This window comes from Notolepis coatsorum, assembly GCF_963971535.1.
Source record: "Notolepis coatsorum genome assembly, chromosome: 8".
Lineage (NCBI taxonomy): Eukaryota > Metazoa > Chordata > Actinopteri > Aulopiformes > Paralepididae > Notolepis > Notolepis coatsorum.
The window spans coordinates 121,976,997-122,000,882 of NC_140172.1; the positions used below are offsets into that span (position 1 = coordinate 121,976,997).

Sequence of the window (23,886 nt, forward strand, 5' to 3'; positions counted from 1 at the left end):
TTAGGAACAGTAGCGGTCCTAGTATGCTTCCTTGTGGAACACCACAGCTCACTGTGAGGGGGGGGGATAGGGTACCGTTTACCTCCACCATCTGTTCCCTCCCCTCAAGGTAGGATTGCATCCAGCTCACTGATAGACTATCAAAACCAATTGCTTTTAGCTTGTCAATCAGAATGGAGTGATTGACCGTGTCAAAGGCCTTTTGTAGGTCCAGCATGACCATGCCGCAGTATTTGCCTGCGTCCACCTCTTGTTTGATGTGGTCATTCAAATAGAGAAGGCATGTGTCAGTGGAGTGGGATGTTCTGAAGCCAGATTGGAATTCGTAGATTAGATTTTTTTCCGCTAGGTACTTTTCGACCTGTTCGTAGACTATTTTTTCCATGACTTTCGAGATGGAGGTGAGAATAGAAACAGGGCGGTAGTTGCCTGGGTCTAATTTGCTGCCCTTTTTGTGCAGAGGGGTCACCCTCGCAATTTTGAAGTCCTTGGGGACGTGTCCCTGTTTTATGGAGAGGTTTATTATGTGTGTGATGATTGGGGTGATGGCGGCTGCTGAGTCTCTGAGGAATTTGGAGGGGATGTTGTCATGGCCAGTGGCCTTGTTAGGTTGGAGGGCGCTCAGTTTATTGAGTACCTCATCTGTTGTTACCATTTCCAGTTTGAAGTCGTCCTTGCGGACCCCTAGGTTTTTGTAGTAAGCTACTATGTGTTCTACCCCATAAAGCCCTGAGTGGGAGGGTAGTTTGTTTACCAGTGTTGTGGCTATGTTTGTGAAGAAAATGTTTAAGTAATTGGCTACATCCAGCTTGTCTGTGATGAGCGTGTTGTCCGTTTTTATGTTTATGTTTGAGAATCTGGTTTTAAGTTTTTTACTGCATCCTAGTTGATTATTGAGTAATTTCCAAAGTTCACGTGGTTTGTTTTTGTTTTCCTCAGTTTTGTCATTGATGAAATTCTTTTTTGCAGTTTTGATCATGGAGTTTACGGCGTTTCTTAGTCTGTTTCTTTCTAGTTTGAGTTCAGTCACGTGGGCTTGGAGTTCACTGCTCGTGCTTTTAGTAAGCTTTGACTGACTTTTACGAAACTCAGAGCATTTTTTGTCTCTGGTTTTCATAGCGGCCAGTATTTCGGAGTGCATCCACGGCTCAGCGCGATTTTTTACCCTGGTGGTTCTTAGGGGGGCCATGTCGTTTAGTATTGTTGAGAATTTGGATGGTATATGTCAGCATGAAATATGTTAGGATAGTACATGTTAGTATATGTTAGGATGGTATATGTCAGGATAGTATATGTTAGTATATGTTAGGATGGTACAGTATATGTTAGGATAGTAGATATAGAGTAGGATAGAATCCCTCCCGCTGAGGCGCAGATGCACTCCAGTGCTGGCTGCAGCAGACTATACATACGGACCTACGGTGTCTCAGACATACTGTAGTCAACATGTGTCAACAAATGTACATGCCTGTTTGAATTTATGTTGTACCATTATTACTGTAAAAATGTAATGATTGTGAATTGATTGTTTAATGAGACTATGAGCTGTATGTGTATGTCACTGAATTTCCCCGTGAGGGATTAATAAAAGATATCCTTATCCTTATATGTTAGGATGGTATAGGATAGGATGGGGAAAGAGTTCACACTGTCCTATTTAATGTATGGAGTTATTTGTAGTGAATCTACTACTGTAAGTAGGGTATTTGCATTTATTGTTTTCTGTAATGTATTGGACATGTATTGTGTTTTTAATTGTAGGGTGGGAGGGGAGGACTTTCTATGACTATAATTGTATTCTTTGTACTTTTACTGTATGACTGTTTTGTACTAATTTGTTTACTGTCTAGGACTACAGATGGGAATTAGCTTCTTGTTAAATCTGGTGCTCTCATCTTCTTGTTTACCGTAGTGTGATTCATTTACTGTCCTTTTCATAAACCAAATCAACTAAACTCGCTCATTATTTCGCTGGCAACCAAAGACACTTCAATCAATATCATTATCATATCATTAGATTCATGCTTTACTTTACCTCTACCAAAAACAAATGCTCTGAAAAAGACGGTAATGTATAGAGCAGTTGCTTATTGGAATAATATACCGAGAAATATAACTATGGTAAGGAACATATTTATGTTTAAAAAATTGCTCTCATGAATAACGAGATACATTTTGGTCGTTGACTTATTATGGAAATTTGTATGGAAATATAAAGGTGATCGGTGACTTGAGAAAAGTTATGCTATATTATGAGTTAAAATAATATAAACAGGCCCGGACTGGCCATCGGGAGCACCGGGAGTTTTCCCGGTGGCCTGGCCTGCACAGATACAAAAAAAAAATATTATATAAAAAAATAAATATTATATATTTTTTTTATTATAATTTTATAAATTTTTTTTGCCAGGCCATTGTTTCTAGTTGTGGCGGCGGCGCGGCGCGATCGTTTTTAGATAACCAGGTGGGTGGGGAACAACCAGGATTTCACTGTCTGCGACAGAGTTGGAGAACTATCTGACTTTTTATAGTTAAAATGATTGAGACAACGCAATCTTCTGTCTTTGTTGTGCATGCATGCGTGTGCTCACCACACGTGATACACGTGTCACTATTCTGGCAGTGGCTACTGTTATTATAGTATTGTAATGAAAGGTCTGTTATTTAATGTTTGTGTAAAGGGCTATTTTAACTGTCAGTAAAGTGAATATGGTATTGTGCTCTTGACTTGTTTGAATAGGTGGAGAGAGTGGTTAACTGTATTATAATAGTAAATAGAAAAATATGTTGTGCTCTTGCTTTTTTCTTTTTGAAGGTGGAGAGAGTACCATTGCTAGTGCCACAACAGTTTTATTTGAGGTTCATAACAGTACATTGTACTAAGCAATTGTTGGCTCATTAGTTTGTGATTCACATGCACTAAAATTCACCAGAATGCAGGAAATTAAGTCTTTGTAACTAAAATCTTCCGGGTGGGGGACCCCCAGACCCCCCGCTTAAAAAGTGGCCTGATTGGGGCTATATTTCGCGCTATATCTCCCGGTATGAATTATTTCCCCAGTCCGGCCCTGAATATAAACGATTTTGATCTGTTTTGTTCTTATGGACTGATTATGGAATATGTATTTGATGGAGAATTGTGATATCTGACTTATGAATATTGAGTGAGCTTTGATTCACTTGTTTTGTTTGTTGTGATGTTTTCTTGTGAGTACTACAATGTTTGTGGTTTTATATTTTTATTTTACTTTTTTTGTGTGTTTGTATTTTAAATGTTTGGACCCCAGGAAGAGTAGTCTCACTTTGGTGTAGACTAATGGGGATCCACAATAAAACAAAAACAATAAAAATATCTGAATGTTAAAAAAATACGTTCTTACTGTCTTATAATAATAATAATATATGTATTTTATATAGCGCCTTACATTAGGCATCTCAAAGCGCTTTATATACATGGCATTATAGCATGTGCGAGCAGTGCGGTAGCACAGGGCCTCGCGGGAAGGGGGGTCTAAAAAAAATATATATATATATTATTTTTATTATTTTTTATTTTTTTTTGCGAGGCCCCCCTTCCCACGAGGCCCTTTTTCATCACAGACCTAAAATCTAGTTTTGCTTATATGCTTATATATTTCACATTAGACACATTTGTACAATGTGTTTGACTTGTTCCTGGCTCTGCGGCTCTGCAGATACACTATTGGAGCTCTGAGGCTCTGCAGCAGATATACTATTGGTTTCAATGAGGGGAGGGGTTACAGGTAAGGTACAGTCGGCCGGCGTGCATCTATTCTATTTCGCGAGTGCAGCATTGGAGGTTATGCCAGCCAAGACAAAGAGGGCGGTCGTTCGGCAGATGGACTGAAGATGAAAGTTGTTGCATGTTAGAAAGTTCAGTCAGGCTAGCCATGTCGGCTTAGCTAAAGGCAGGGACAGCTAGTTAGCTTTAGCTACGTTATCGAGTGCTAACGTGTGGTTCAGTCAGGATAGCCATGTTGGCTAGTAGCTTAGCTAAAGGCTAACTAGCATTAGCTAACGCTAGCTATCGAGTGCTAACGTGTGGTTCAGTCGGGCTAGCCATGTCGGCTAGTAGCTTAGCTAAAGGCTAACTAGCGTTAGCTACGTTAGCGAGTGCTAACGTGTGGTTCAGTCGGGCTAGCCATGTCGGCTAGTAGCTTAGCTAAAGGCTAACTAGCGTTAGCTAACGCTAGCTATAGAGTGCTAACGTGTGGTTCAGTCGGGCTAGCCATGTCGGCTAGTAGCTTAGCTAAAGGCTAACTAGCGTTAGCTAACGCTAGCTAACTAGGCATGGCAACAACCAGGACCACCTGAAGCTTTTTAAGAAGGAGGTGATGAACTACAGACAGACAAGGCACGAGAACGTGGTCCTCTTCATGGCGGCCTGCATGGCTCCACCCCACCTGGCCATCATCACCAGGTGAGAGAGGGGAAAACAAACGCACGTCACAAATGATGGATTCAGTTCACCTCCAATACCTGTTATTATCCTTGTCACATTTTCACCTCTCTCTCTCTCTCTCTCGCTCTCTCTCTTTTTCTCTTTCTCTCTCGCCCTCTCCCTCTCTCTCTCTCTCTCTCTCTCTCTCTCTCTCTCTCTCTCTCTCTCTCTCTCTCTCTCTCTCTCTCTCTCTCTCAATTCAATTCAAATGGAAACATACGTTTACATTGCCAAAGCCAAACAAAACAATCAAACAGATAAAACAAATGAAATCAGTACATTACAGAAGGAATTTCTTGTACAGTCTCTATGGTGGTTGTATTCCGTTGGATGTCCTTTTCTTGTCACAGCAGCTCACAAATCTGGCTGCTGTGTTTGCATTAGGTATGGGAGTTTTGAGTTATTGTCCATGTTTTCAAAGTCTCTTTGGGTGTTTGCAATTTGTGGGAAGTATATGTCTCTGATGTCTTGGTATAGTGGGCAGGTTGTTAAGAAGTGGAGCTTGGGGAGCTCCAGTAGCTCACCACGTACCGCGAGTGCTATTTCAGCGCCGTGGACAACCGTGCTCGTCACGGATCTGGGGCTGAGCGCGTTCGAATCCCGGACGGCAGCCGTGCCTTTCCCAGAGTGTCTTCCCCCCCATCTGAACCCTTTCAGCCTGCTTCTGTCGGTCGAACTTGACCAAGTATGAATGCGATGAAAAAGCGATAAACGCTAAAAGAACCAGCTGACTGGTCAAAGTTTAAAAAAAAAAGAAGTGGAGCTTGGTTTCCACCTCATCTTGTGTGCAGTGGGTGCATAGTCTGTCTTCGCTTGGGAGCCAGGTCTGCCTATGGCGGCCTTTCTCTATGGCTAGGCTGTGCTCGCTGAGTCTGTACCTAGTCCTGTGTTCTGAGCTGTGTGCTGAGCTGTGTTCTGCATGTGTTCTGTGTTCTGAGCTGTGTTCTGAGATGTGTTCTGAGCTGTGTTCTGTGTTCTGAGCTGTGTGCTGAGCTGTGTTCTGAGCTGTGTTCTGAGCTATGTGCTGAGCTGTGTTCTGCATGTGTTCTGTGTTCTGAGGTGTCCTGTGTTCTGAGCTGTGTTCTGAGCTGTGTGCTGAGCTGTGTTCTGTGCTGTGTTCTGCATGTGTTCTGTGTTCTGAGCTGTGCTCTGAGATGTGTTCTGAGCTGTGTTCTGAGCTGTGTTCTGTGCTGTGTTCTGAGATGTGTTCTGTGTTCTGAGCTGTGTTCTGAGCTGTGTTCTGTGCTGTGTTCTGAGATGTGTTCTGTGTTCTGAGCTGTGTTGTGTTCTGAGCTGTGTTCTGAGCTTATATAGTGCTTTTACTAACTATATTATATTTCTCTTTCCTCTGGTCAGGGGCATTGCCGGGTCTGTGCAGCGATAACACTGTATATTGACTGTAGAACGGGAGCTCTCTCTCGCTCTCTCGCTCTCTCTCTCTCTCTTGCTATATGTTGACTGTATCATGCCCAGCCTCGGGCAGCGCTATTATTTAAGAATATGCTGACTGTATGAAAAAAAATAATAATAATAATAATAATATATATGTATATATATATATATTTATTTTTTTACCTTTAGGGGGGGGGGGGGGGGGGGGGGGGGGGCCTCGCGTTTAAATCTTGCACAGGGCCTTGCATTTCTCCCAGGCGGCCCTGATCAACACAGTACATGGACTTTCACAATGACAATGACTATTATGTACTATGCTACCGTGTCTATACTATTATCTACTATGTACTATGCTACTATACCCATACTACTACCTACTAAGCTAATTGAGCTAAAGAGTGTAACACTCGAGTTCAACACTGCTAGACGAACAATACTACCTGTACCCTTCCTGCTGACTTGTTGTAAACAATTTGCAAGTCGATTTGGATAGAAGCGTTCAGCTAAATGACTAAATGTAAATGTAACGTAACCTATTTATATTTGCTTGCATATCTGTGTGACAGTAGGATAGTGATTGATATGTACTTACTCTCTGCCGTTATGGTGGTAGCTTTCCACACCTATGAGGAAGTTGGCTCCAGGAACATACCAGTCGAAGGGCTCGTCCCAGTAGTTGACCCACCCCGTCCGTTTGCCATCAAAGGCCACATGTCCATTTGAGGTGCAGCATCTGAACCTCCATCTGAAATGATAATTCATGTTTATGACTCATACTCCACAAACAAGTCATGAAACTACCAGTACTTTGTTCAAAAACATCCACAGCAACTGTGACAATATAGTCACCTGCTAGCGCAGTTAGCCAATCACACTGGTACCATGAATTTGTTTGCATTTGAAAGCTTCATGTATTATACATCTCCTTTCAATGAACAGGCCACGCCCCCTCAACACACTGAGAGCTGGCTGTGCTCAGAGAGGGTGCACTAAGCCACGGCCCCTCAACATACTGAGAGCTGGGTGCACTAAGCCACGGCCCCTCAACATACTGAGAGCTGGGTGCACTAAGCCACGCCCCCTCAACATACTGAGAGCTGGCTGTGCTCAGAGAGAGTGCACTAAGCCACGCCCCCTCAAGAGACTGAGAGCTGGCTGTGCTCAGAGAGAGTGCACTAAGCCACGCCCCCTCAAGAGACTGAGAGCTGGCTGTGCTCAGAGAGAGTGCACTAAGCCACGGCCCCTCAAGAGACTGAGAGCTGGCTGTGCTCAGAGAGAGTGCACTAAGCCACGGCCCCTCAAGAGACTGAGAGCTGGCTGTGCTCAGAGAGAGTGCACTAAGCCACGCCCCCTCAAGAGACTGAGAGCTGGCTGTGCTCAGAGAGAGTGCACTAAGCCACGCCCCCTCAACATACTGAGAGCTGGCTGTGCTCAGAGAGAGTGCACTAAGCCACGCCCCCTCAACACACTGAGAGCTGGCTGTGCTAAGAGAGGGTGCACTAAGCCACGCCCCCTCAACATACTGAGAGCTGGCTGTGCTCAGAGAGAGTGCACTAAGCCACGCCCCCTCAACATACTAAGAGCTGGCTGTGCTCAGAGAGAGTGCACTAAGCCACGCCCCCTCAACATACTGAGAGCTGGCTGTGCTAAGAGAGGGTGCACTAAGCCACGCCCCCTCAACATACAGAGAGCTGGCTGTGCTAAGAGAGGGTGCACTAAGCCACGCCCCCTCAACATACAGAGAGCTGGCTGTGCTAAGAGAGGGTGCACTAAGCCACGCCCCCTCAACATACAGAGAGCTGGCTGTGCTCAGAGAGGGTGTACTAAGCCACGCCCCCTCAACATACAGAGAGCTGGCTGTGCTCAGAGAGGGTGAAACACTAAAACAAACCAAACCTTGCTAAGTTTTATGTATGTCCGTTCGAGAATGAGGACCATTCTTTATATGATGTGAAAGAAAGAGACAAACCTTCTGTCCTCGTGGCGATTGCTGTGATAACTGCGCATGCCAGCTATCACATCACTGTGTGGACATCTGAAGTTGATTTGTTCATCAAATCTGTTCACATATTGAGTCCAGTAGCATCTTCCAGGCGATGGGATGTGGTGGTCGCACTTAATCTCCCACCGACGATCCTCTCTACCGTTGTCGTGGTAACTTTGAAAGAAATACATACAGATTAACATTGTAGAATCATGTACCAATTAGTCAACATGTAAAATACATAATGGACTATCCAGTACTAAATAAATATATGAATATTTCTTATATAGCAGAATATGTATTATTCTGCTGTACAGTAGAACTGTACTGTTACTGTAGAACTTTCTTTATCGTTTACCTTTTAATCTGAGAAACAGCCGAACCAGCAGGACATTGACGATTTAGAGGACTGTCCCACTCGTTATCCCATCCTAAAACGCTGTGGTCTGCTGCAAATAATACATGGCAAGCAGTGAGTTTAAAGAAGTCATTTGAAAGACTGTGTAGGTATCAAACAGGAAGAAAGACTGTCAGGTTTTAAACTGTGTGGGTAAAACTCATATTTCAGTAATAACACTTAAAATCATTGGTAAACAAATGTAGTGCTGAAAATATACACTTTGACAGGGTTAGGGTCTTTACTCTTGGCCACATTTGGAGAGAAAAAAACGCAACATTAATTCATACAGTCTGTAGAGATGGATTTATGGCGTGATGTCATTTGCGGTCCACCACCGGACCGCTCAGGCTTAAGAGGTTAGGAAGAATTACATTAACCACATGTCAGAAAGATATGGTGTGGTCCTTTAAGAAGAATGACATGAACCACATGTCAGAAAGATATGGCCTGGTCCTTTAACCCTTTCACTGCCACACGACAGAAGGTTAACCCTTTACTATCACACAACCGACCACGATGCTCTGTAATTAGCATCATTAGCTCCGCATCCGTGGAGCTAATGATGGAGCATCGCCGTCAGTTGTGTGATAGTAAAGGGCTAACCTTCTGTATTGTCACAGTGAAAGGGTTAACCGGCTGTCGTGTGGCAGTGAAAGGGTTAAGAAGAATGACATGAACCACATGTCAGAAAGATATGGTGTGGTCCTTTAAGAAGAATGACATGAACCACATGTCAGAAAGATATGGTGTGGTCCTTTAAGTTTAAGTTTAAGTTTACGTTTATTTGCAAAAGGGACAGTGCATATTAATCAACACAAAAAAAATGTATACGCCAGAATTAGCCAGAAGGCTAGATTTAATCTGTAGTCCCTGGCCAAGATGTTAAAAAGGGCATCACCTAAAGTGATAAAAAAGGTTACATCAAATAGGCCTACATAAAATACAATTCACCATCACAATATAGACATTTAAAAAAGAAATACACATATAAAACAGAATAAAGCTGAATTGCATACACACACCGTTAATGAATTTAGCTGCCCTTGAATGAATTTAAGGCCCTTTACATGTGAAAAACTAACTTTTTCAGTGCTTGTGCATTTGGGTTTCTGATTGGCCGACAAAATAATGATAATAAATATATATATATATGGAAGCATAATAAAATAACCTGGCGTAATAGGATGATGTTTAGTCAAAAAAATATATATATTTAAATAAAAATAAACACAACAATGATACATAATGAAAACATGGTGTTCATATCTTATAGGAACAAGAAGCTCATAGTTTTTCTCTTACCTGCTAGAAGTGCGAGAAGCAAAGTGAGGAGCAGCATGGTGGACGATTCCTGCTGTGAGGTGAAGGATGGAGGACGATGGAGGACGATGGAGGATGATGGAGGATGAAGGAGGATGATGGAGGATGATGTAGGACACTGCAGGGCACCTCAGTAGAATGGTACCTCTTCAGACTGATGCTGCTGCATTTATATACTCTACCAACCAGGAACCAGGAACCAGGATGCAATGGAGTGAAATCATACCACGGAGTTGGGTGACAGGAAGGGATTACGTAAATTAGAAAAATGTACGATGAAAAAAGTTAGTTAGAAAAAAAAGGTTAAAGTTCTGCTCAGTGCAAAAACTAGGCCTCTCTTTTGCCTAAACATTCCGTTTTTAATTTTGAAATCAATTCAGAACATTTGTATTACTCAAACTGTTCATTTATGTAAATGTTTTTGGATGACGAGCAAACAGCGTTTCATATACGTCATCCTCAATCAGACCGCAGAGCAACAGCTTGTCCCTGACTGACTGACTGACTGACTGACTGACTGACTGACTGACTGACTGACTGACTGACTGACTGACTGACTGACTGACTGACTGACTGACTGACTGACTGACTGACTGACTGACTGACTGACTGACTGACTGACTGACTGACTGACTGACTGACTGACTGGCTGAATGTCTAAGCTGGACTCTCACCCTCACTGGACAGTCACCAATTTGCCTACCATGAGAACAGGAACACAGAGGACGATATCTCCTCAGCACTACATTTTCCCTCTCCCACCTGGATGAGAGCAACACCCATGTGAGAATACTGTTCATCAACTTCAGCTCAGCATTCAACAACAACATCTCCTCCAAACTCATCTCCAAACTTGGCGACCTTGTGGAAACCAAGGACCTCGACATCAACCCCTCTGTCTGCAACTGCATACTAGACTTCCTAACTAACAGACCTCAGTTTGTTAGGATAGACAATCTCACCTCCTCCACCCTGAACACCGGTGTCCCACAGGGCTGCGTGCTGGGTCCCTTTCTCTACTCCCACTTCACCCACCATTGCAATCCTATACATGATGGCACCAACACCGTTATTAAGTTTGGCGATAACACAACTGTGGTGGGCCTCATAAAAAACAACAATGAGTCGGCCTATAAGCCAAGGAGCTCATCGTGGACTTCAGAAAGACTAGAGCCAGCACGCACGCCAACCGTCCACGTCAACGGGGACATAGGTCGTGCCAACACAATCAATTTCTGTTTACTGGATTTAATGAGGCGTTTTCAGAGACCAGTATTGGTTGCTGAGCTTGAAGCTAATTTAACCCTTGCAGGTGTATGTTATTTGGTACAGAAGACTGCAGCTAAAGTGGCCACTCACTTGGGGTCCCGACAACATACGCCCCCATCTGAGAAACCTGGGTGTTGTCTTCGACCAGGCCATGAACCTAGACAAACATGTCAAAACACTCACATGCACACCCGCTTTTTTCACCTCAGAAATATTGCAAAACTACGCACCATCATATCTCACTCTGAATAAGAACTGTCCCTGCATGCTTTTATTTCCTCTAGGCTTGACTACTGCAACTCACTTTTCACCTGTCTCACCAAATCATCCACAGACAAACTAGCTGCAGCCAGGCTACTCACAAGGTCAGAAAAATCATGTCACATCACTCCCATTCTGGCTTCCCTGCACTGGCTCCCGGTACACTATAGAATTCACTTCAAAGTCCTCACTTTTACTTTCAGAGCACTCCACGGTCAGGCCCCTATCTACATCACTGAAGTCATCCATCCCTACACCAACACCCGCTCACTCAGATCTGCCGATCAGCACCTCCTTGTGGTCCCCAGGTCCAGGCTGAAAACAAGGGGTGATCGAGCCTTCGAGGTGACGGCACCAAGGCTCTGGACCGCTCTCCCCCTGGACCTGCAAACTGCCGCCTCTGAAAACTCCTTTAAAAAACAACTAAAACACATATGTTTAGACAGGCTTTTGGTCATACATAGGCATTCTTTCTTGTCCTCACTGTTCCTATAGTTTTGTTTTTTAATTAGTGACTGAGGATTTTATCTCAATTATTTTATTCTATAATTGTATCTGGTTTCACTGTTTTTAACTGCTGTCTGTTGTTGTTGTCATTTATTTCAGATTTTAGTTTTTGTTTTTATATACGAGCTGTAGTGTAAAGCACCCTGTGCATTCATGCTGTGAAGGGTGCTATATACATAAAAGTAATTCATTCATTCAGATGAATACAATAATAATACATTTTTATATTATTTAATAAATAATAAATTAATCTTCAACAAGGAAATACTTGATTGTATCTGACAGCCATGTGACTATTCTTGACACATTTATGGCAGCAGTAATATTTGGCTGAGTGCACATAACACATTCTTCTGTGGTGTGACAGACGTTTCAAGTTTGCTAACATCGCTTCACACAAAGCACAAAGGCTTTCTTCCGTCAGATAAGATCTTCTCAGATATGTATTTCCTTGTTGAAGATGACTTTTATTTAAAAAAAAAATTGGCACTCCATCCACCCCCCCCCCCTCTTCATGGGACAACTTTATTGTTATTATACATTTTAACTATTTACAGTGCAAAATGTAAAAAAAAAAGTAGTAAAATAAAATAAGAAAAATAGTGACATTTCATTGCCCTCTCGGAGGGGGGGAACTCAGACTAGACATTGACAAACAAATTACATCTAAGGACAATGAAGGACAACAACGAATACACGTGACAAGGGAAAGGGGGGGGGGGGGGGGGGAGTAAGTAAAGTAGGGGGTGAGGAGGGGGATTGAGAGGAGGGTGGTTGTGGAGTGGATGGCCCACAGGTCAATCTCATGTGATTAGGAGCCTAGATTATCCACAAGCAATTCTCAGATGTTATTATATTGTGAGGCTTCGGTATGATCACCGGTTGAGATTGTTTCCTGTGATATGTAATCTGAGAGAAGGCCCAACCATTGCCCAGTATCCAAGTTTTGTCTTGTCGTCCAGTATAAGAGGATAGTTTTCTTGGCGACAGCTAGGGAAATGAGCAGGGGTTTGGTATTCTGGACTATTGAAGTTAGTTAGTTTAGTTAGTTTCTTTAATAGTTGTCATACAGAAGTACAGAATACTTTCATACAAAATGCTTCTTACTGTTACGCTCCAGAGACTGTGCTAGACAAGATAGTATCAAATAACATAGTATAGCATGTAAATTAGAAGTAGAAAATGAGGTCACAGTGTTCAGTATAGACATATGTACAATGTTCGATGCAGAGTAGACGTAACTGAGTTACCATATAATATACAATACTATGCAGTGTACTAATGTACAATACTATATAGTGCAAAGCAGAAATGGGATGAGGTACAATTTAGGTACAATTTACAGTAAGGTGTACAAGTTGTAGTGCAATCCTTCATCAATAAATATAAAGTGTGGGGAGTGGGTGCTACAGTGTGTTTGTTTAAAGTGAGTGTGTGCTATAAAGTGTGGGGAGTGGGTGCTACAGTGTGTTTGTTTAAAGTGAGTGTGTGCGTGTGGATGTGTGTGCTATGTGCGTTTGATATTTGTTGTTGTGTAGTGTTCATTGTTCGTTGAGCAGCCTGATGGCCTGGGGATAGAAGCTTCTTCTGAGTCTTTCTGTGCTCGCCTTGAGACTCCGGTATCGCTTGCCTGACCGCAGCAGTTCAAAGAGGCAGTTGTTCGGGTGACTGGAGTCTTTAATGATTCTCTTAGCCTTGCCCCTGCACCGCTTGTTGTAAATGTTCTGGAGGGTGGGGAGCCCCCCTCCAATTGTGCGTTCGGCTGAACGTGTCACTCTTTGTAGTCTGCTTCGGTCTTGTGCAGTGCTATTCCCAAACCAGGAGGTGATGTTGCCAGTCAGGATGCTCTCTATTGTACATGAGTAGAAGTTCTTAAGGATCTTCTGACTGACTTGGAACTTCCTTAGGCGCCTGAGGAAGTAGAGGCGTTGTTAGTGCCTTCTTCACAACACTGTCAATGTGTGTGGTCCATGTCAAGTCCTCGGATATGTAGGCTCCGAGGTACTTAAAGCTGTTGACTCTCTCAACCGGTGCCCCGTCGATGCTGAGGGGGCTGTAGTCCTTGACCCCCGACCTCCTGAAGTCCACAATCATCTCCTTTGTTTTGCTGATGTTCAGGGAGAGGCTGTTTTCCTGGCACCATCCCGCCAGGACCTTGACCTCTTCCAGGTAGGCCCTCTCGTCGTTGGCAGAGATCAGGCCCACCACCACTGTGTCGTCAGCAAATTTGATGATTGTGTTGCTACTCCGCTGAGCCACACAGTCGTGTGTGTACAGGGAGTAGAGGAGGGGACTCAGAACACAGCCCTGGGGGGCCCCTATGTTGAGGGTGATGGATGAGGAGGTGCAGTTGCCTGCTCTCACCACCTGGGGTCTGCCCGTCAGGAAGTCCAAGACCCACTGGCAGAGGTCATAGTTCAAGCCCAGGTCCCTGAGCTTGGCTATGAGTTTGGAGGGGACTATGGTGTTGAATGCCGAGCTGTAGTCGATGAATAGCATTCTCACATAGTTCCCCTTCCTCTTGTCCAGGTGTGATGCTGCTGTGTGCAGCACATGGGCTATGGCGTCCTCCGTGGACCTGTTGGGGCGGTATGCAAATTGCAGGGGGTCCATGTTGATGGGGAGGGAGGAGCAGATGTAGCCCTTTACTAGCTTCTCAAAGCACTTCATGGCTATGGAGGTGAGAGCTACAGGGCGGTAGTCGTTGAGGCAAGCAGGCTTGGATTTTTTGGGTACAGGGATAATAGTGGACTTTTTCAGGCAGGTGGGGATGACAGCCTGTTCTAAGGACAGGTTAAATATGTCAGTGAATACCGGGGCCAGTTGGTCGGCACAGACTTTTAGGACGCGGCCAGGGATGCCGTCCGGTCCTGCTGCCTTCCTGATATTCACTTTTTTAAAGGTCCGCCTCACCTCATGCTCTGTTACCCTGAACACTGAGTCTCCATCAGCAGCAGACCCCCCCCCCCCCCCCATTGCCGTGGCTTGTGGGCTGGTGTTGTTATTACCAGCATCAAACCTCGCATAGAAGGTATTGAGGTAATTTGCTAAGGAGATGTGACTGTTCAGTTTGAGGGAGGTGCCTTTGTAGTCTGTCATCGTTTTGAGCCCCTGCCACATAGCTCTGGAGTCAGCCTGTTCAAACTGGAGTTCAATGTTATCCCTGTAGCGCCGTTTTGCCTCTGTCACTGTCCTCCTTACATTGTATCGCGCCACCTTGTGGTCATTCATGTTGCCTGCCACCAGGCCGTCGTTGTATGCTTTGGTGCGCGCTTTCAGAGCTTCACGGACGGATTTGTCTACCCTGTTGTCTATGGGAACACTGTTTACTAAATTGTGGAGGCTTTTAATCGTCAAGGTAAGCCATGCACAGCTCAGCCCTGTGAGACGCTTATGTCTGCGGGGTACAGTAAACGTTTCTCCCGGTACATTCTGAAGAGCATACCGCTGTATGTTGGAGAACCAGTGGTCTTCCTCACTCGAGTGAGACTAAAGCCGTGCACTGCACAGTCTCTAACAGTGTAACTGTAAGAAGCATTTTGGATAAAATTATTCTGTACTTCTGTATGACAACAATGTATGCCTTTCAAATGTTAAATGATTAAATGATACACAGCCAAATCTACGCTCTCGCCTATCAACCTGCTTTGGCCAACGGCAGCGATGTGAAAGGCGAAGCGAACTCCAGCAGTAGCGCGCTTGCTCTTGGGGCTGCCGCGGGGCGTGGCCGCGGCGGGTCACGTGTCTGTCGGGGCCAATCAGGCCTACCCCGGAAGTAGGAACGGTTGCGGAACAGCTACAGGCACCCAGCCTAGTGTATTGATGACGGGATTCCAGAAGTCTTGAACAGGTAGGCAGAGCCAGGTGGCATGGAAATAGTTATCTGGGGTGTTGAGGGTGCAATGAGAGCATACATCTGTGCTTGCGAATCCCATTTTAAACATCTTGTGCTGTGTGATATGTACTCTGTGTAACACCTTATATTGTATTAATTGAAGGTTAGTATTGTTAGTCATTGTGATGTGTTGGTGCAAATTGGTTGCCAGGATACGGCATTGGGAGAGAAAGCCAAGTCCTGTTCCCATTTTGTGAAGGGGAGATTGACTGTAGTGTCTGTGTAGTACCCTCAAGAAAATGTGCATAATCTTGTGTAATTTTTGCAATTGTTTATATCACATTTTTATGATTACCAATTTTTTTTAAGATTGTGTTAAACTTTATATTACCAGCTATACGTCAAAATAATTAACTGAGTTCACATTGACTGTGAGATGGAGAATTGATTAGACAGGAAGTGAAGAGCGGAACCATGTAGTTCAGGTGATGCACCAGGTCCCCCTAGGGGACGGTTTCCGCCCTCTCACGTTAGAGGATAATTGGAGTAATACAGAGCAACACGTGTCTTCATTCCTCTTGATCACTATCCTATACTTTCAGGTCAGTACACTGTGAAAAGTACCGAAAACACTACCGTTAGAGGTTATAACGTTAGGTGATATGAGTAACGATAATTGTGAAAAGAGTTGAATGTTTAATAACGTCAATAAGAATGTGAAGTATGTTATATGGGCGCACATTGTGATATGCAGTGGCCATGAGGAAATATGGCGTTTTCCACGTTATCAGTTACTAGTAGTGCATACTTGCCGTTGGGGTATAAGAGGAAAGAGGCGTTATTATATTAAGGTACATTGTAACTTGTTGATTCAATACTGGGCCCTGTCACTTGATTAGAATGTGGAATAAGGTTATTTGTCTATAATGTGAAATGAGGTGACTTAACGAAAATATGAAATAAGGGTAATTGCTATCCGTTGAAATGTGTCCGAATGCCGGAGGATGCACATGCCACCAGTCAGAGCTGAATGCTAATGAGACACCATTTTGTAAAGTTTGATAAGAGCAAATGATTCAAGTAAAGGAATATTTCCCATGAAGTTTAAGAGCAGTGTTAAACTACCACAAGTAGGTTGTAAAGTAAAAGTAAGTTTACCCCTGGTGTTCATTGAACTAGTGGTATTTGTGACACGTGACGACCTGTTGTTTCAATGGTACCTTGTAATAGTATTTAAACTACTAGTATGTTTAAGCCAGTGGCCAAAGGAGAACTATATTTAAAGGATAACTCCACTATTTTGGGAAATTAGCTTATTTAACATCTTCCCTGGAGTTAGACAAGAAGATGCATACCTTTTTTGTCTCTGTGCGTGCATTTTAGCTTTGGGAATAGATGCTCCGTTAGCATAGCTTAGCTTCATCACTGGAAGTGAGGCAGGACAGTAGCCTTACAGTGCCTTACAGTGTATTGCAAGGTCTGACATTGACCAAACTTGATATGCATGACCTTGGTGGGCTCTAGGTCAACTCCTGAAAAGGGGGTCAATGTCAGACCTTGCAATCAAAAGTTAGGGGCGCACTGAAATTATGGCAAGGGTTATTAGCCCCCTAACTTTTGATTGCAAAGTCTGACATTGACCCCCTTTTCAGGAGTTGACCTAGAGCCCACCAAGGTCATGCATATCAAGTTTGGTCAATGTCAGACCTTGCAATACACTGTAAGGCACTGTAAGGCTACTGTCCTGCCTCACTTCCAGTGATGAAGCTAAGCTATGCTAACGGAGCATCTATTCCCAAAGCTAAAATGCACGCACAGAGACAAAAAGGGTATGCATCTTCTTGTCTAACTCCAGGGAAGATGTTAAATAAGCTAATTTCCCAAAATAGTGGAGTTATCCTTTAAGCCATTCTCTTCCCCTCTTTCTCTCTCATCTCTCCCTCCCTCCCCTTCCTCTCTTCCTCCTTTTCCCGTAGGGGTGGGAATCACCAGTTTTATCACGATACGATACGATATCGATTCTTTGGACAACGATACGATATTTGCCGATATCACAAAGTATGCCACGATACGATACGATTCGATTCAGGTGCCTGCGATCGATATGAGGCGATATTATGTGCCCATTTAACACAATCAGTCACATTTAGATCAACTAAAAAAAGGCTACGGAAATATCAATTGATGTTTTTATTTTTGAGCTCTTCCAGACATTTAAATGAAAAACAATCTATTGTTTTTAATACAAATAGACCTCCTGTTCACTTTTTATATATTGAGCTTTAAACTTTAAGTAAAATGTTTTGGAACTCACAACACGCAAGCTAAAACCCCTACACGGACATGTTTGAATGTTGCACGGTGTAGTGCTGAGAGACGGGAGTTTGAAGCGATGTCCTGAAGTCGAAGGTAACTCCTTTAATATTCATCTGCACAACTACAAGATACAATACATTACTAGAAAGCTAAACAGAATGCCGTTGGCAGGAACTGACACCGCTTAAATAGGAATGTTAGAGGTTCTAGAATGTACTACTATGACATCATCACCAACGTTCCAGCATGTGCTACTATGACATCATCCCGAACGTTCCAGAATGATCGGGCAGACCTAAGGTTCTAGAATGTCCTGCCATGACATCATCACAAACGTTCCAGAATGTTCGGACGGACCTAATGTTCTAGAATGTTCCTAACAATAGTTCCGTGGGTGAATTATGTACCATTACAATCACTACAACGGTACCTACTAGTAAACAGTCAACCGTCTCTTATTATGTGAACTAAAGAGTACAAGGTTTACACAACAGCCCCCACCCCTTTTTTTGTATTTGTACCTGTACTACCTGGTGCTGTCAGCTGTTATCTCTCTCTGTGTGTCTGTATGAGCCTGATTAGCCAGCGTCAGCTAGCACCAGCTAGCGTTAGCCAGCGCTAGCTCCGTGGCTGTTAGGTTGCCCCGAATTAAATGAATGACTCGGTTCTAAAGCATTCGAGTAGTTTTCAATCACTGCACATTTCGGGAGCATATGACCAAAACCCAGGCAATTTCAAGCGTAAGGAATCAAATAGTCTGCCATGGAGTTTCACAATACTGGGCGCCGGTGGATATGACTCACAGGATTTTCAAAATAAGAGTATCGCAATATGAATCGATCTTTTTACGTTGCATCGATCCTATTTGATTATTGATAATAGATCGATATATCGATCTGGATCGTCCCACCCCTACTTTCCCACTTCCCTCTCTCTCTTTCCCCCCCCTGCATCTCTCCCCTTCCTCTCTCCCTCCCTTCCCCGCTGCTCTCACTCTCCACTCCTCTCTCTCCCCCTGCATCTCTCCCCTTCCTCTCTTTCTCTCTCATCTCTTCTCTTCACCCCCCCCCCGCACCTCTCCCCTTCCTCTTTCCCTCCCTTTCCCACTTCTCTCTCTCCCTCTCCCTCACCTGTTGTCTGAGGACAAACTGCCTCTCTCTTTCCACTCCTCCCTCTCCCCCTATATCTCCCCCCCTTCCTCTCTCTCTCATCTCTTTTCTCCCCCCCCTCTTCTCTCTCTCCCCCACCTGTTGTCTGGGGAGGACAAACTGCCTCTCTCTTTCCACTCCTCCCTCTCCCCCTATATATCCCCCCATTCCTCTCTTCCTCTCTTTCTCTCTCATCTCTTCCCTCCCCCTTCTTCTCTTTCTTCCTCTATCTTAATATTCCCTTCTATCTTCCTATCCTCTTGCTTCTTTATTCGAAAGTGTGACCTTACACTGTGGGTTAAGAGCAAGGCTCATGTGTACGTGGAGAGTGCATATGTTGACAACCATTGATATTGACCCCAGAGGAGGAATATGTAAATGATTGCAGTGAATATTAGAACAACCATTGATAAATGAGACAAAGGAGAAATATAATGGTTTGATTAATCGCAGATATTGGAACAAGGTAGAACTGTAAATGAAAGTATACGACTTGAATGTACACTTTGGTAGTCATTGACCTTCATAACCGGAGACCCTGGAGTTAGACGGACAAATGTAACGAATACCTATGTACATAATGTAAATAAGATGATTTTTGGATAACTGAAGTTTAACTGAGAGTTTTGTTGTAATAAAGCTCTCAGAGGAGAATTGGAGTAATACCGAGCAACGCGCGTCTTCATTCCTCTTGATTACTATCCTATACTTTCAGGGAGTGAATGCTGACCGGCTGCAAACATGATTTGTGAAGGTACCCAATAGCCTTGGGACCGGTAACATCTGCGCTTGCCAGTATTTTTTCAAAATATTTTCTTCTGTGATGTTATTTTATTCATTGCTAATATAATTGGAGGTGGTTCAAGATCATTTTGTGTAATGTTAATTTTAGATTTCAAAATTGATTTCAACTGTAGAAATAGGAAGTGAACATTCTACTTATAATAACAGGTGCTGTTCATTGAACACTCCTAGATAGAATTCTGACTGAATGTACCAGAGAACATAAACCTGCTAGAGTTACATTAGCTTCAAGCTCAGCAACCAATACTGGTCTCTGAAAACGCCTCATTAAATCCAGTAAACAGAACATGATTGTGTTTGCATGACATTTTTAGATTCCAGGGAAAACAAAATGTATTTTCTTGGAATACGGTTTTATGAATCATTGTTTTGCCTTGTCACAAGAGGTGGTGGGTCCTCACACATAGTGTGTTGGGACAGTCCTGGGAAGATCACAGATAATGGCTTCACACAGAAACAGATGCTAATGCAAAAAAAAATAGGTTTGAGGAAACTGATCCTGGTGAGAAAAGTTATAAGGAACTTTGAAACAAAAATGTAAAATGTGGCAGAACCTGTATTGGCTGGCGTCCTAGGTCCCAAAACAAAGTGTATTTTATTCTCAAGGTCTTGTGTGAGAGAACAACCCATGTGAGAATGCTGTTCATCGACTTCAGCTCAGCATGCGGTGTATCATACCACCTTAAAACCCCTCCATGCTGTGTCTCATACCACCTTAAAACCCCTCCATGCTGTGTCTCATACCACCTTAACCCCCCCATGCTGTGTCTCATACCACCTTAAAACCCCTCCATGCTGTGTCTCATACCACCTTAAAACCCCATCCATGCTGTGTCTCATACCACCTTAAAACCACTCAATGCTGTGTATCATACCACCTTAAAACCCCTCCATGCTGTGTATCATACCACCTTAACCCCCCCCATGCTGTGTCTCATACCACCTTAAAACCCCTCCATGCTGTGTCTCATACCACCTTAACCCCCCATGCTGTGTCTCATACCACCTTAAAACCCCTCCATGCTGTGTCTCATACCACCTTAACCCCCCATGCTGTGTCTCATACCACCTTAAAACCCCTCCATGCTGTGTCTCATACCACCTTAAAACCCCATCCATGCTGTGTCTCATACCACCTTAAAACCACTCAATGCTGTGTATCATACCACCTTAAAACCCCTCCATGCTGTGTATCATACCACCTTAACCCCCCCCATGCTGTGTCTCATACCACCTTAAAACCCCTCCATGCTGTGTCTCATACCACCTTAAGCCTCCCATGGTGTGTCTCATACCACCTTAAAACCCCTCCATGCTGTGTCTCATACCACCTTAACCCCCCATGCTGTGTCTCATACCACCTTAAAACCCCTCCATGCTGTGTCTCATACCACCTTAAAACCCCATCCATGCTGTGTCTCATACCACCTTAAAACCTCTCAATGCTGTGTATCATACCACCTTAACCCCTCCATGCTGTGTCTCATACCACCTTAACCCCCAAATGCTGTGTATCATACCACCTTAAAACCCCTCCATGCTGTGTATCATACCACCTTAAAACCGCTCCATGCTGTGTAGCATACCACCTTAAAAAAAAACATGCAGTGTCTCATACCACCTTAAACCCCCCCATGCTGTGTCTCATACCACCTTAACCCCGCCATGCTGTGTATCATACCACCTTAAAACCCCTCCATGCTGTGTCTCATACCACCTTAAAACCCCTCCATGCTGTGTATCATACCACCTTAACCCCTCCATGCTGTGTCTCATACCACCTTAAAACTCCTCCATGCTTTGTATCATACTAACTTAAAACCCCTCCATACTGTGTATCATACCACCTTAAAACCCACCCATGCTGTGTATCATACCACCTTACCCCCCCATGCTGTGTCTCATACCACCTTAAAACCCCTCCATGCTGTGTCTCATACCACCTTAAAACCCCATCCATGCTGTGTCTCATACCACCTTAAAACCTCTCAATGCTGTGTATCATACCACCTTAACCCCTCCATGCTGTGTCTCATACCACCTTAACCCCCAAATGCTGTGTATCATACCACCTTAAAACCCCTCCATGCTGTGTATCATACCACCTTAAAACCGCTCCATGCTGTGTAGCATACCACCTTAAAAAAAAACATGCAGTGTCTCATACCACCTTAAACCCCCCCATGCTGTGTCTCATACCACCTTAACCCCGCCATGCTGTGTATCATACCACCTTAAAACCCCTCCATGCTGTGTCTCATACCACCTTAAAACCCCTCCATGCTGTGTATCATACCACCTTAACCCCTCCATGCTGTGTCTCATACCACCTTAAAACTCCTCCATGCTTTGTATCATACTAACTTAAAACCCCTCCATACTGTGTATCATACCACCTTAAAACCCACCCATGATGTGTATCATACCACCTTACCCCCCAAATCCAAATTGCAAGTTTTATATAATACCAGCCGAGGCATCACGGAGGAAAAAGTGGCTGGCGGCTATCAAGAGGGCACATTTAGACGCAGACGGGAGAGTCGACCCAAGCAGACCCTGGTCCCCCAAGTAAAATCATACGTATGTCTGCTCTACCCATTTCAACAGGTGAGAATAAGGAACAAATATTTATATAGTAAATTAAGTTGTATTGGCTGTGAGGCTGTAAACACCAGAGAAATGTTATCTGCTAGCTACTTCACCATATAGTCCATTCTCAGTGTATGTGCACTGGAGGCTTCAAGTAGCCTACATGCCTTTTTCATTTTTATATGTTACTAGTATACTATATTTATCAATCACATTCAGTGTTGTCGTCCTTGCTCTAAGGACTTGTTATTGAATTGTCTTATTGCTTGTAATATACATTTCAGGTGCAAAGGTCAATGACCAAACACACCCAGACTACATTCCATCTGTATTCCCTTCAACATCACAGTCTACACCATCTACGTCAACGAACATCAGTCGCCATGAGCGGCATGCAAAAAGGACTTCTCTTCATACAGTACCATGGTAAGTGATATCATCTAGTTTTCAGTTACGTGCCAAAACCAATGGGTTCCTAAATTGCAGTTATAGTATCGTATGGCTACCACTCTGCGTCCTTCTGGAACACATCCTTACATCAGTATAAACACTGAATAAAATCTCCACATGCACCTGTATACACCTATTCGCCTGGTCACACCCCCATCCGCTCCTCTACATAAGCAGGGGTGTGGCCATACTATCAGCTCCATCCTTACTTTCACCACGGCGAGTGTCTGTATACACCACTCGAGTTTAGTGTAAAGTGTTTGAAGATTGGAGCTAGACATTATTTCTTTATTTTTCTCTCTCTCACAAGTTAAGAGAAAAGGCTAAGCTATAATGTCTTCATCGGAGGGTTCAAGCGTTGGCAACATCACCCTTCACCAGCGATTCTCTATTGCCGCCTCCGCCGTGCGTCGTGGGGCTGCTCTGACTCCACGGTCGTGGCAGTCAGACGCACCTGAGCGGTGTCCGTGGAGAGTCTGCCTCTCTGGGGGGCTGTTGAGCCAAGGCCGTCTCCTGTGAGATGGCCTAGTTCCAGCTCTGGTTCCCCCGCCAGTGGACGGTCGGCCGATAGGCCGACGGCTCCTCTGGTGGCGGAGGATCTGAGACGCAAGCTCTTCGCCTCTGCTCGCTCCCGTCGTAAGATGGTGAGCTGCAGGGGCGAACGGCCTGGCTTTGGGGAGTTGCTGGAGCCAGACGAGGGTGTTCCTGCTCGGTCTCTTTGTCCGATGGAAATTGAGGATTTTATGGAGGGAGCGGGAGCGCTCTTGTTTGATGCCCCGGTGGAGACGTATCACTCTCCCCCTCAGGGTGTGGCAGGGTGTGATATGTCTCCTTGGGGTCCCTCGGTGTTGGGTTAGAACCTCCGACTCGGAGACGGGATGCCCTGCTATCAACCTCGTCGGATGGTGGCGCCACACAGAGTGGCCGCCTCCCGTACGTGAGGGACGCGGGCTACGTGGAGGGAGGTGCGCATGGGGAATTACGTGCCTTGTTCCCGGAGCTCATGGCGGCCACCGCTAATGGCGTGGCGTTGCCGCAGCCACTGCCTGCACCTGTCCCTGATGACTTGATAGGTCATTTCTGGCAACATCGTCCTGTGAGGGAGACGGGCGTTGTCTGCCCATTCTTCCCCTCAATGGAGGCCTATGT

At 44.3% G+C, this 23,886-nt stretch overlaps 1 protein-coding gene across 1 annotated transcript in view; it reads right to left on the reverse strand.

The window, feature by feature from the left end:
• Positions 1-23,886, reverse strand: part of LOC311233545 (uncharacterized protein) — a gene marked incomplete at its 5' end in the record, with an annotated part of 77,597 nt that overhangs the window by 3,291 nt on the left and 50,420 nt on the right. The window contains 4 exons of the mRNA XM_084320511.1: positions 6,447-6,599; positions 7,824-8,012; positions 8,197-8,287; positions 9,541-9,676. Of these exons, the coding sequence (XP_084176637.1) occupies positions 6,447-6,599; positions 7,824-8,012; positions 8,197-8,287; positions 9,541-9,676 (569 nt within the window). The remainder of the gene's footprint in view (positions 1-6,446; positions 6,600-7,823; positions 8,013-8,196; positions 8,288-9,540; positions 9,677-23,886) is intronic.